The sequence below is a fragment of the Cebus imitator genome, unplaced genomic scaffold (genome assembly GCF_001604975.1).
Source record: "Cebus imitator isolate Cc_AM_T3 unplaced genomic scaffold, Cebus_imitator-1.0 Scaffold87, whole genome shotgun sequence".
NCBI classification, from domain to species: Eukaryota; Metazoa; Chordata; class Mammalia; order Primates; family Cebidae; genus Cebus; species Cebus imitator.
The window spans coordinates 4,861,008-4,874,543 of NW_016107402.1; the positions used below are offsets into that span (position 1 = coordinate 4,861,008).

A 13,536-nucleotide genomic window follows, 5' to 3' on the forward strand; every position below is an offset into this window, starting at 1 on the left:
CTCCACACACACACACCCAGCCCCACCACACACACACCCAGCCTCACCACACACACACCCAGCCCCTCCACACACACATACCCAGCCCCTCCACACACACACCCAGCCCCTACACACACACACCAAGCTCCTCCAGACACACACCCAGCCCCGCCACAATGTACTATACACAGCACACACACACTGCACCACAGCCTAAACCCCCCACAGCTCAGCTTCTCCACACAATGCAATATATACACACCATACACACAATATGCATACACACACCACAGCCCCACCCCTCCACACAACATAATACTTACACACTATACCACAGGCACACACCACACAGCCTGGCCCCTCCACACATTGCACCATAGCCCACTCACCCCCCACACCACACCCTACCCCCCTACCCTGCCCCAGCCCTGGCCCTCACCCAGCACGCGGGCGATGAGGCAGAAGAGCAGGGTGCTGATGACGAAGGTCCAGTTCCAGTGGTGGGAGCCGGCCACGGTAGAGACGCCGAGGAAGATGAAGATGAGGGTCTCACTGACGCTGCTCCACATCTTCAGGAAGTACTTAATGGTGGTGTGGGACTTGTGGGAGATGTTGGCCTCCACGTAGGGGCGCATCACCACTCCCGAGGCTATGAGCCTGGGGCAGGAAAGGGTGGGCTCAGGACTCTGCGTCGAGCTGCACCTGCCTGAGCCCCTCCCTGGCCGGGGGTGATGGGGCCATGACCAAGGTGCCCGTGTTCCGAGCTCCTTTATGGGCCGGGGGCCTGCTGCCTGCTTTACACCCTGTTCCCACTCATCCCGGCATCAACCCTACAGACAAAGGTGTATCCCTCCATTTTTAAACAGTGATCTTGGCTAGGCTGGGTGGCTCACACCTGTAGTCCCAGCACTTTGAGAGGCCAAGAAGGGTGGATTACTTGAGGCCAGGAGTTCGAGACCAGTCCTGGCCAATGTGGCAAAACCCTGTCTCAGACCAGTCCTGGCCAATGTGGCAAAACACTGTCTCTTCTAAAAACACAAAACTTAGCCAGCCACGGTAGTGGGCACCTGTAATCTCAGCTACCTGAGGAGCTGAGATGGGAGAATCTCTTGAACCCAGAAGGTGGAGGCTGCAGTGAGCTGAGATTGTGCCACTGCATTCCAGCCTGGGTGACAGTGGCACCATGTTAAAAAAANAAAAAAAAAAAAAAAAACAAAAGGGGGCAAAAGCAGCCGCCCTGTTTCCCTCAGGTAGACCTGGAGCCTGGGGCCTTGGTAAATAGCCCTCTTCCGTTTTATGCATTTGTTTTTGTCATTGTTTTTAAAACAAACTTGTTATACTGATAAACAATAAACAAACCTACTTTAAAAATAAAAAAAAAAAAAAAAAAAGATAAGGGGTCTGACTCTAAGAGAAAGAAAGTTACCTGCCCACTGTCATGCTGCCTCTGGGCAGCAAAGCCAAGACACAAAGCACACTGTGTCCAGCTCCAAAGCCTGCACCTTTGCCCTGAGGGCACACATTGCCGCTCCACCCAATAGGAGTCAACGGCACAGGCCCATGGTATCTTGGAAGTTTGTTCCCCTCAAGGGTGGCATCTGCCATTGCACACAGGGGTCTCTGCAGGGAGCTTTGTTCCAAGCAGCTGCTTGGAGTTTGGAGTCCTCCGAGCCCAGCACTCGCACCCAGGCTCTGCTCCTGGGAGCCAGGGGCCCTGAACCCCAGTTGTGCCTTGCCTCTGCACTGGAACCCCTTTGCCCCTCACTGCCTGTCCACATCCCATTCTCCCCATTTCCAGGCCCAGTGGGGCCTCAGGACCGCCAGGACTCAGGCCTGGTGAGACTCCTTGCTTCCACAAAGGCCTCCAGCCTCCAGCCTCCTTACTGGGGCTGCTGAGGGGACTCCCTTTGAGACAAGTGAAGTAGCAGGGCTGTGGCTTTCCTCAACTGGAAGCTTAGTGGCTTCCAAAGTTTTTCCCTCCTGTGCCCTGGGCTTGCCCTTATGTAGGTCACTTTTGCTTCATCTGCTCATAGCCTGAAATGCCCTCTCTCTATTCCTGGACCCCGGGGTGCCCAGCAGAAGTACCCCTCCTTTTTTAGGAAGCCACTGATGACCTTGGCCATTTAAATGGCTACCAAGCAGGTCTGGTGCCTGGAGCTCATGTCTCATCCCTGGAGCTCAAGGCTGGGCCCTGGGAGCTCCATGACCCTACGAGCCTGCGGAGATCAAGCTGGCAGCCTCTGCCCCCACCCCACCAAACCCGCTGCCTGCTGTGCACAGACTCACGCCATGATGCCTGACAGATGGAAGAGCTCGGCTGACAAGTAGGCCATGTAGCTGTACAGGAAGACGAAGAGCGGCTCGATGACCCGGATGTGGGAGGTAAATCGGGAGGTGAAGGCTGCGATGACCCCGTAGACCACGCCCACAAACACCCCGCCCAGGGCCACCACGAAGAAGCTCAGGAAGCCGAGGAAGATGTCCACGATGCCCACATGTTCGTAGTTGGCAAATTCTTCAAAGAGGTGATACAGGACCTGGGGAGGATGTGCAGATTGGTGGGTGGGAGGAGAGGGCCCTGGCCTCATGGCTTCCTGGGGTCTACCCAGGGCAATCCTGTCCCCTCTGTTAACCATGGTCACAAGTCACAAGAAGAGGCCACACGGTAGCGGAGAACCCCTACTGCCAAGCAGGTGCTCAAAACCTTGGCCTGGGGCTGAGGAGCTTGCTCTGAGTTGGCTGCGTGCCCCACTGGTGAAGGGGTGGCCCTGGGGAGCTCTACGACGACCCTGAAGCCAAACTGTCTGGGCTGGAATCCTGGCTCGGCCACTCCTGAGCTGTGCACAGGAAGCAAATTCATCTCCCTGTGTTTCAGTTCTCCCATCTACAAAATGAGGATAATCACGCCAACTTTTAGGACTGCTGTGAGGACTAAATTAGTGAGTAAAGTGCTGGGAACCAGGTTAGCTACACCTGCTGCTATCAAGTCTGCCTCTCACCACTTGACCCTGGGCACATCGTGCCCATCACTGGGTTTCAGTCCCTCCTTCAGCACAAAAAAGGCAAGTTCACACAATGAACTAGAACATGATTTCTTAACCTCTGAAGCTTTCCAAAAATACACATGTTCAGGCCATACTGGACTTGGACTCTCTTGGATAGGGCTAAGGAATCTCTATGTAACAAGCTCCCCAGGGGCTGCAATGAACAACCAAGTTCAGATGCTATGGAACTAGAGGCTCTCTGAGGCATCCCTGTCTCCTGGGATGGGAAATAGATGGTCATTGCAAAACTATCATCAGATGTTTAAGTGGCATCTCATACACTGTAAAGCCCTTTGATTTGGCCAGGTGTGGTAGCTCACGCCTACAATCCCAGCACTTTGGGAAGCTGAGGTGGGCAGATCACAAGGTCAGGAGTTCAAGACCATCCTGGCTAACACAGTGAAACCCCATCTCTACTAAAAATACAAAAGATTAGCCAGGTGGGGTGGCACATGCCTGTAATCCCAGCTACTTGGGGGGCTGAGGCAGGAGAATGGCTTGAACCCAGGAGGCAAAGTTGCGGTAAGCCAAGATTGCACCACTGCACTCCAGCCCTCCAGCCTAGGCGACAGAACTAGACTCTGTCTCAAAAAAAAAAAAAAGCCCTTTGATGGTCTTTATCCAAGTTGACACTCAACAACCATGCGAGGCAGGTGGGTCAAGGATGCTCCTTGGCTAAACTGAGGTTCACTGTGGTAAAACATGCCGGGCCCCCCAGCCCAGAAACAGAACTGGGCCCAGAGCTTGTTCCCTGACAGCCATGGGCTGAGACCTCCCCAGCAGACAGCTTTGAGGATCTGGCTCCTATTGCTGGCTTCCTGAGTTGCCTGGCCTACTCAAGTCTGTCCTAGACAGCTCTACCAGAAACAAGCAGGGAGTTTCCAGGCCTGGGGGAAAGAAGGGGAGGACCTGATGATCCATGAGAGGGAATCCTCCAAAGCCCCCAGGACCTAGAGCAGGAGGAATGGACTGTGAGGAGTGACCTGCTCCAGGGCACAGACCTGTGACCAGGCAGCTGAGGGTTAGCCTCCAGCTTTACTCTCTGGGAAATGGAGCACTCGCACCCATGCCCAGAGCTTCAGAAAGGCCAGACTTGGGCCAAGCAGGAAGGGGAGATGCTGGGCACTGGCCAGGCCTGATGCTGCCCGGCCCCAGCAATCTGGGGGACAGGGCAGGGCTCTAGCAGCAGACTCATTCCTGGACTGAGGGGATTCATGGGTCCTCATGGTCCACCACATGGGCCCATGGAGTGGGCACAGACGGGAAGGTCCTCCTTTCTGGCCTGGTGCTATTATCCCTGGAACTACAGAGAAGCAAAGTAACACAGTGGTAAGCCCTTGGGCTTTGGACTTAAGACTACAGATTTGAACCTCAGCTATATCATGTATCAAGCTAATGTAATCTCTCTGTTCCTCAGTTTCCTCATCTCAAAGAACTAGGATAATAACTGTGTCAACCTCATGGAGTTACTGCATAGATTAAAAGAGGCAACACAGGCCGGGCACAGCGGCTCACGCCTGTCATCTCAGCACTTTGGGAGGCCAAGGACGGAACATCGTCTGTGTCCAGCAGTTTGAGACCAGCCCAGGCAACAAAATAAGACCCCATATCTACAAAATAAATGAACAAATAAATAAATTAGCTGAGTGTGATGGCCAGCACCTGCAGTCCCAGCTACTTGGGAGGCTAAGAGGGGAGGATCATTTGAAGAGTCTGAGGCTGTAGTGAGCTATGATTGTGCCACTGTACTCCTGGGTGACACTGTGTGACAGAAGGAGACTCTGTCTCTAAATAAATAAATAAAAATGAGGCAATACACATTCAGACAAGAAGCACCCAGTGAACACCAGCAATCACTACCACCACTGCCATGGCCTTTGGGAGACATGACCATTGGTTCACAAGTGGCCAGGTCTGTTACCTATTCGATGCAACCATGCCCCAAGCTCCACAGTAGTGCTAAACTGAACCCCAACACCCAGATCCCACTGGAGAGGCCTTTATCTTTGGCACCCACTGGCTTAACCCTGTAAGAAGCCTGGGAAGACGACAGACTACTGTAATCCTTGTGTCACAGATGGGGAAACTGAGGCTCATGTGGTAACCCTGGGCAAGAGCTGGTACTGGAGGAGGCCAGGACAAAGGCCTGCCTGCTCAGGCCAGGCTACTGCTCTGCCCAGCTCCATGAGTAGGCAGGGGAGGAACAGGAAGCCGAAGCTGCTGGCAGCTGAACACCAGTCTGTCTCTACTCTGAGGTGTTGCAGAGGAGGGAGTCATGGCCTGAGCATGCACATGTGCCCTTGAGCTTTCCTGTGTGTGCAGCTGCTCTGAGGGGGACAGCTTAGGAGGGGGTAGGAGTGTTCTCACAACACGACGTGAGTAGGCACATGCACACATCTGTTTCCCAAGGAAACCGGCTGGGAGGAAGGGTGTGTGAGGTGTATATGGCGTCACCAAGTGCAGACCCTGGAGGAAAGCACTAATCCTCTGCCACTTTGTAACTATCAAAGGTGAGGCCCGGCCGGGTGTGGTGGCTCACGCCTGTAATCCCAGCACTTTGGGAGGCCAAGGCTGGCAGCTCACCTAAGGTCAGGAGTTTGAGACCAGCCTGGCCAACATGGCAAAACCCTGTCTCTACTAAAAACACAAAAATTAGCTGGGCATGGTGACACATGCCTGTAATCCCAGCTACTTGGGAGGCTTAGGCAGGAGAATTGCTGGAACCTGGGAGATGGAGGTTGCAGTGAGCCGAGATTGCGTCACTGCACTTCAGTCTGGGAGAAAGAACAAGACTCCATCTCAGCAACAACAACAACAACAACAACAACAACAACAGGTGAGGCCCACAGAGGTATAGCATTTGCTCAAGGTCACACAGCAAGCAAGTGGCCAACTTCTTTTACTCATTACCTTCTGGAGATTTTGGAGACAAGGCCCTTCCCATAATCTCTGCCCAAAAAACTATGCACAAACCAAATTCTAATGCAAGATATAGCCAACATGAGAGCTGAAAGGCCCCTCACAGATGATATGGTCTGTGAAGAGGAAACTGAGGCACAGAGAGTACAAGTAATTTGCCCAAGATCATATTAAAATATTAAGTGAAGGGCCAGACTTAGTGGCTCAGGTCTATAATCTCAGCACTATGGGAGGCTGAGGCAGGAGGATCATTTGAGGCCAAGAGTTCAAAACCAGCCTGGGCAACATGGTCAAACCCCATCTCTACAAGAAAGTTAAAAAATTAGCCAGGTGTGGTGGTGCATGCCTGTAGTCCTAGCCACTTGGAAGGCTGAGGCAGGAGGATCTCAAGCCCAGGAATTTGAGGCTGCAGTGAGTTATGACCACACCATTTTGCCAGCCTAGGAGACCCTGTTTCTTAAAAAACAAAAAGCAAGTCAAGTCAAGGGGTGAGCACATAATCCAGCAAAACCGAGAGCTCAGGCCCTGGGGTCAGACAGACCTGGTTCAATCACAAATTGGTTCACACTCCAGTAGGTTATTTTACTTCTTTGGGCCTGTTTCCTCCTCTGGAAAATGAGAATCAAGCACCTCCTAAGGCAGCCATGAGGACTTAAATGAGATAATCCACGTCAAAGGGCTCAGCATGGTGCCTGGCACACAGGAAGCAGGAATGGTCTTAGCTGTTTTTATTACTATTTTCTGCAGGCGGATGAGGGATTCACTGCTGGGCCTGGATTTGGGTTTGTACCCTGTTTGGACATGGGCATGGCCCTAGCCTCCTCACCACAGTGACGGCGTCATTGAGCAGGGACTCCCCAAAGACAAGGATGTGCAGCAGTTCATTGATGTGAATTTCCTCAAAGACAGCCAGAACCGCCACGGGGTCCACGGCAGAGATGATGCTGCCGAAGAGCAGGTTGTCCAGGAGGCCGATGTTGTTGATCTGCTCACCGCCCACCAGGCAAACGGCGTACATGAGGCCGCCCAGGAAGAAGGCGTTCCACAGCGTGCCCACCACAGCAAAGATCAGGATGGTGCCCAGGTTTTCTGTGAACTGCCGCAGCGGCAGGAAGTAGCCCGCATCCAGGATGATGGGTGGCAGCAGGAAGAGGAAGAAGACGTCGGACTGCAGGAAGGGGGGTGTCTCGCCTACGCCCTTGATCAGGCCCCCCACCAGCAGCCCCACCACGATCAGCAGGCAGCTCTCCGGGACGATGCTTGAGATAGTGGGGATCACATGGAAACCTGCGGAGGGCGAGAGAATGGGAGGCCATGGGCTTTCGGAGGAGCCAGGAGAACAGAAGGCTGGGGACGGGCCGGGGAGGAGGAGCGCAGCTGGCGAGAGGTGCACAGGCTGGGTCCCAGAGGGCTGCTCTGTTAACTCTCTGAGCCTCCCCTTCCTCGCCTATAAAATGGAAGGGACAATGCTAGCTTCACAGCTTTGCCATCATAAACCAAGTGACAGTGTTTTTAAAGCACTTTTTTTCAAAGGATATATACATGCTATCTCTGTCACTGTCATCAAATGTTAGAAAGCAGCATTCTATATGCCTCCAGAAGGCAGAAATTGTAAACTGATTACTGACGTGCCAAGTATCTAAGGGCATCACCTACGCCTGAACCCAAAGCATTTTTCCAGGCACAAGTTCAGGGAGGCACAGCTGAGCTCAACCTGAGGAATAACAATCTAACAATTCTGTCTGAGGGAAGATGGCAATTCCCTATCATGGAGCTGTTTAAGCAGAAGGCAGACAACCAGCTGGTGGGGAGTGGCATAGGAGACAGAAGAAAGCACAGAAGAATCTAAGAATACCAGCACGGGAAGGAACTCGGGGATAATGAGGCCTGGGGTCTGCAAGCCTGCAAAACAGTAGGCTTTCCTGCTGAGTCCAGGCAGCTGTTCAAGACACGGCTCAAGGATGTCAACGGCAACCAGCTTTGGCAGGTGAGATAAACTCTATTTGCTATCCTGCTTCTAGCTCAATGCCATCCACTTTAAAGATGGGGCAACTGAGGCTCAGAAGAGGGAAGGGACTTGCCCAAAGTCACACAGCAAATGGGGAGCAGAACCAGAACAGAACCCAGGTCTGATGACCCAGTTCCCATCAAACTGCACAGTTCTGTAATTCAAGCTCTCCTATCTTTCCCTTCCAGCAAGGCTTCTGCACACCCCTCTGCCTGAGACCCACCAGCCATCTCCCCAGGCCATGTCCTGGCCAGCGGCAGGCCCCTCTGCTGTAGTCCACCTGGAGGCTCCAAACCCAGAGCTGAGAAGTAGCAAAAATCCCCGTGAGAGGGCCTCTCTCAGTACCAGGTTTGGCCCCAAGCTCCTGTGAGTGGTTTTTATTGTTTGTTTTATTTTGGTGTGGGTAAGTGGGTGGAAAAAACCTGAGCATCTAGTTGCATGTTGGGCACCATACTCCCAGGGTCAGCATGGCCAAGAAGGTATGACCCTTTGCTCAATAGAAAAGCTCTCTCTGGCCTGGCACAGAGGCTTATGTCTGCAATCCCAGCACTTTGGGAGGCTGAAGCAAAAGGATCACTTGAGGCCTGTAATTTGACACCAGCTTGTACAACACAGGGAGACCTCATCTTTGCTTAAAAAAAAATAGCTGGGCATGGTGTGCGCCTGTAGTCCCAGCTACTCAGGAGGGCCAAGGCAGGAGGATCGCTTGAGCCCAGCCTCAAAAAAAAAAGGATAAGGATGAAAGCAAAGCTGTCTCTCCTCCCCTTCTCTATCTTGCAAGCTCCGTGCAGGCAGATGCCATAACTGCTTATCATCATATACCCAGGGCTAGGACATAAGAGGTGCTCAGCAAATATCTGCTGACTTGAAAATACACAGGGCTGGGACATCACCCAAGATTTCTGATAACCTGTCTGCCTGGCCAGGCCTCTGCTCTCATTACTTACTCTTGAGATCCTTGGGACAGAGGAGGAACTTCCCTCTCCATGCTCAAAGCCCTTCCTACACTCACATAGGGATCTGGGCAGTGCTAGCAGAGCTACAAGTCAAAGTTCACCCTCCTGACTGGGCACGGTGGCTCACGCCTATAATCCCAGCACTTTGGGAGGCCGAGGTGGGTGGATCACCTGAGGTCAGGAGTTCGAGAGCAGCCTGACCAATATGGTGAAACCCCGTCTCTACTAAAAATAGAAAAATTAGCTGAGCGTCGTGGTGCGCGCCTATAATCACAGCTGCTCAGGGGGCTGAGACAGAAGAATTGCTTGAACCCAGGAGGCAGTAGTTGCAGTGAGCTGAGATCTTGCTACTGCACTCCAGCCTGGGCAACAGAGCAAGACTCCATCTCAAAAAAAAAAAAAAAAAAATTAACACTCCGAACACTATCCAGGCCCAGAATCCTGGCACAGTGCCAACCAAGCACCCTGTTGACACTCAAAACACATTAGGAAAAAAAGATATCTCCATCCTAGGCCAGGAGGACCTCATAACCACCCTGTGCATTCTCCTGATTTCAAAATAGACCTGACCAAAAGTCACTTTTTGTTCATCTACCTCCTGTATCAATAAAAGCGAAAATAATTCCAAGATCACCCCTTTTGCTGAAAAGTCCCCCAGTCTTTGTACCATCCACCAGTCAACATCCAGTGTGTAGCTGGCTGGTCCCCTGGGAAGGGCTAGTCATGTTGGGCCCAAGTCTCTCTTGCTGTAGAATACAAAGCCCACATTTTCAGCACTGCCCCTGTCATCTGGTCTTGCCTCATGTCCCATTCTCCCCACTGTCAACTCAGGTTTCAGCCTTGCCAAATGCCTTGCAATTGCCCCATATGAGCCACATCCTCTTTTGTCTGCCAACCTTTGCCTAGTCTAGTTCCTCCCTCTAGAAAATCATGCCTCTACCTCTACCCCCACTGTATGTGACTGACACCATATCCTCTGCCTGCCTCCTCCCCCAGGAAGCGTTCCCTGACCACCACGTCTGCATAGGTAGGGCAGGAATCTTCTGGTGCCTCCCTCTCTCATCATCTTCAATCCACAGTCATCTCCCAGGTTCCTCTCTCTCTCTCTGGTTGTCAGTCAGACAACCCAGGCAGAAGCAGCTGAGACAAGACAATGGCACAACACCCCAAAGACCTGCAGCATGCTGGAGGGGAGTCAGACACAGTGCAGCGGGGATAAGCAGGCATGAGACAGCAGAGCTCCTACAGGCAGGGGTCAGAAAGAGCTTCCCAAGGCCAGAAGTCCAGCTCCAGCCAGCTGCGCTGACCCATCTCCACAGCCTCCCTGCCCCTGCCCTGGTATTAGCACCATCAGCTGCCTTCGGAGAAGGCACAGTCTAAAGAGCTAGTCCAGGGCAGGCAGATGATGGCTTCCATCTCCACCTAAGAGGTCAGGCTCTAAATATGCCTCCTACCCCCACTCTGTGCCATCAACCCAATCCACAGAGCTTTCTTGGCCCCATAAATCACCATATAATGCCTGGGAGACCCAGACAAGAGTTGGCCACAGCTCTTGCCTGGGGAGGGGACAGGCATGTGAAACAAGCCAAGAGCAGCAACATGAAGAAGGTTCCTCAGCTCTGAAGGCATCCCATGAGCCAGAACTGTGCTGGGAGCCTGGAACGTACTCTCTCAGTCAGTCCTCACCACAGCCCTTGGGATGGGTATTGTCCCCATTTTGCAGAAGACAAAGCTGGTTACGGCACTTCCCTAGTGTCGAAGGGAGAACCCTCTATTGTAGCTTAGGGGTCTCAAACTTGTAGCAGAGAGCGCTAATTAATTCTTTACTCAAAGCTCGGTATTTTCTCTGAACCAGGCCATAATGGACACTGGGGATATTGAGGTGACTCAGACTCTGAACCTCTGAAGCAGCTGATGGGGAGGGTCATGCTATTCCAGACCTTGGAGCCTCTATGACCAGGCAGACAGCTGGCATTCTATTGGACACAAGAAAAACGAGCTGTGTCCCTCCTGACTACAGCGTAGGGACTTCCTTCTCCTTCAGCCAGCTCCAGAATACCTGGGGCTGGAGCTGTGTTCCTGGAGCTGGTTTCCCTGGCCTTCCTGTTCTGGCTCTGGTGCTCAGTGAGCTGAAGGAGCTCTAGGCCCTAATGGGCTCTCTGGGACCGAGGGGAGGGGAGGGGAGGGCCGGCCCAGGCTGAGGAGGAAGGTCTGAGATCTACTCTTGGCTCCCTGCCTGCGGGTAGGCGGCACATTACTGGAAAGCGCTTCCAGAGCTGGGGAAGAGAGGGATTCTGTCATCAGGAGGAGGCTCCTTCAGGAGCAATGGCTCAGGGAAATGGGGAACAGCCCCTGGGCCTATGCTGGGTTGTATCCCTCCCGACGCCCCGACTCCACCAACTGCGCTCACCCTGAATCTCTGCAGAGTCCCTACAAAGTGCAGGAGGCTTGCTGACATCCAGGGTGGTGAAAGGGGCACAGAAGGATGGCTGGGGCCACTGGCACCCTGACAAAAGCCCCACATGGAGGCAAGATCCCAGGATGACAAGAAATGAGGCAAAACTTTCACAGCCCAAATGTGCAGCAGCAGTGATGTCACCAGAGTGAAATCAGGGGTGGGAAGAGGCAGTTAGGGTAAGAACTAGAGACATGAGAGCTGGAATGGATCTTGGAGAACATCTAAATTCTCTATTAGTCAGGGAAATGGAGACAGAGACAGCCAGTGACCTGTCAATGATCACATGTCCAGTTCTACCCCAACAGTCCCATGGCCTGCACAAGCCACACAGCCTCCTTCAAGGACGTCCAGTCCTCCCAGAACAGGGAGGCACAAAAGTGTGGAATTTAGCATCTCCAAGCCACAGCCACAGGCCAAACCCTCTGACACAGTTCAGAGTTGGCTCTCCTTTTAGAAGAGGCAGGGGGAAGGGAGAAGCAGTTTTCATTCTATCTAGTGTAGGTGGTAGCTGGAATGAACAGTACACACACACACACACACACACACACACACACACACACTCTCTCTCTCTCTCTCTCTCTCTCACATATTCTCTCTCTCTCTCTCTCTCGCTGAGCAGACATTTCACCAAACTTCCACTTGATAGGGGTCTAGCCCCCTGCAGCTGCTCTGCACCACAAGAATGTTTTATTTACATCTCATTGGACGGTCCCCATCTGCTGAGACTGGCTCAGTAGAGCAGGCAAGGTTGTCCCACCTCACCCTGAGTTGCCAGGGTGACCAGACCTGCCTGATCACCCTTCCTACAACCCTCCCCTGGCCTGGGAAGTCAGGGGAGTGCTAGGAAAAGGGGTCTCTTTGGCCCACAGTGCCAGGTAATCAGGGCCCCAGGGGCACACTGAGGGCTCTGTCGCCCTACTTCCAGGCCTGAGGACTGCTCTGGGGCTGCAACTCGGCCAGGTCCCAAGGGATTCCTGGTTGCACAATGATTCCATTTCTTTAACTCCCTCTTCAACTGCCCCAGCAACCAGTCTCCACTACAGCAATGAAAGGTAATACTTCCCAATGAAAGCCCAGCACTCTACAGTTTACAGCAGCACACTCTGATACTTCTTAACCCATTTGCTCTTCACCACAGTTCTGAAAAGTCACAATTACCATCCCCTTATTTTACAGATGAGGAAACTGAGGTGCAGAAAGGTTAAGCAACTTGCTCAAAGTCACACAGCTGGTAACTGGGATTCAAACCCAGGCAGTCTGGCTCCAGAGTATGTGTTCTTGGCCACTTACTGTATCATCGCTGGCTTTATTCTTACTTTGTTTTTAAGACTAAAGATTCCCGAAGCAGTTCCCAAAGGGCCAGAGGTAGGTATTTCTTTCCATGAGCTCTTCTCCAGGGAAGTTTCCCACTGCTCCCCTTCTACTCTAGTGGCCTAGTAAAGACTTCATGAAATCCTTCCTATCTTCTAAGGCTGCCCACTCCAGGAAGCCCTCCTGAGTTAACTCAGCCAGGAGGGATCAATCTTTTCTACCAAACGTATGGAGCAAGAAGTGATAATTATTCAGACTGTTCAGGCCCTGCCTGGCTGATCTGCGCTCAGCCCTGGTGTCCACTGGGGCTGGGGGATCCATGGGTCTGTGAGGGCTCTCTTTTTGAGTCTGATTCTTCTCAGGCTGATTCTTCCTACCACCAACGTCAGCTATGAGGACCAGGGAGAAAGATAAGCCACATTAAGGTACACAGCCTCAGCAGCTTCACAGCCAGACCTGCAGAGGAGACAAAGACAAGTGGCACTAGCCACCCCACCGTATGTTCCCACTGTCAGAAAACTGAGTTCTAAACAGAGTACAGCCACAACTTGCTGAGTGGCTTTAGACAAGTTACTTTACATCCCTCCCCTCAGAGTTTCTCCATCTGTGTAAAAGCCTATTTCAGAGGGTTTCTGGAGTACAGAGGAGATAAGGATAGAAAACACGAAGCAATGATGGTACTCAATGTTAGCCAAAGGTGGTGACTGCTATTACTATTGCAATATTCTCTAAAACCCACGTATAATACAAATCACTGGAGGCCGGGCGCGGTGGCTCAAGCCTGTAATCCCAGCACTTTGGGAGGCCGAGGCGGGTGGATCACGAGGTCAAGAGATCGAGACCATCCTGGTCAACATG

General features: G+C 52.5%; 1 protein-coding gene across 1 annotated transcript in view; it reads right to left on the minus strand.

The window, feature by feature from the left end:
• Window positions 1-13,536, minus strand: part of SLC9A1 (solute carrier family 9 member A1) — a 61,701-nt gene that overhangs the window by 10,250 nt on the left and 37,915 nt on the right. The window contains exons 2-4 of the mRNA XM_017534827.1: window positions 6,772-7,232; window positions 2,269-2,519; window positions 422-639 (exon numbers count right to left, since the gene is read on the minus strand). Coding sequence (XP_017390316.1) covers window positions 422-639; window positions 2,269-2,519; window positions 6,772-7,232 — 930 coding nt within the window. The remainder of the gene's footprint in view (window positions 1-421; window positions 640-2,268; window positions 2,520-6,771; window positions 7,233-13,536) is intronic.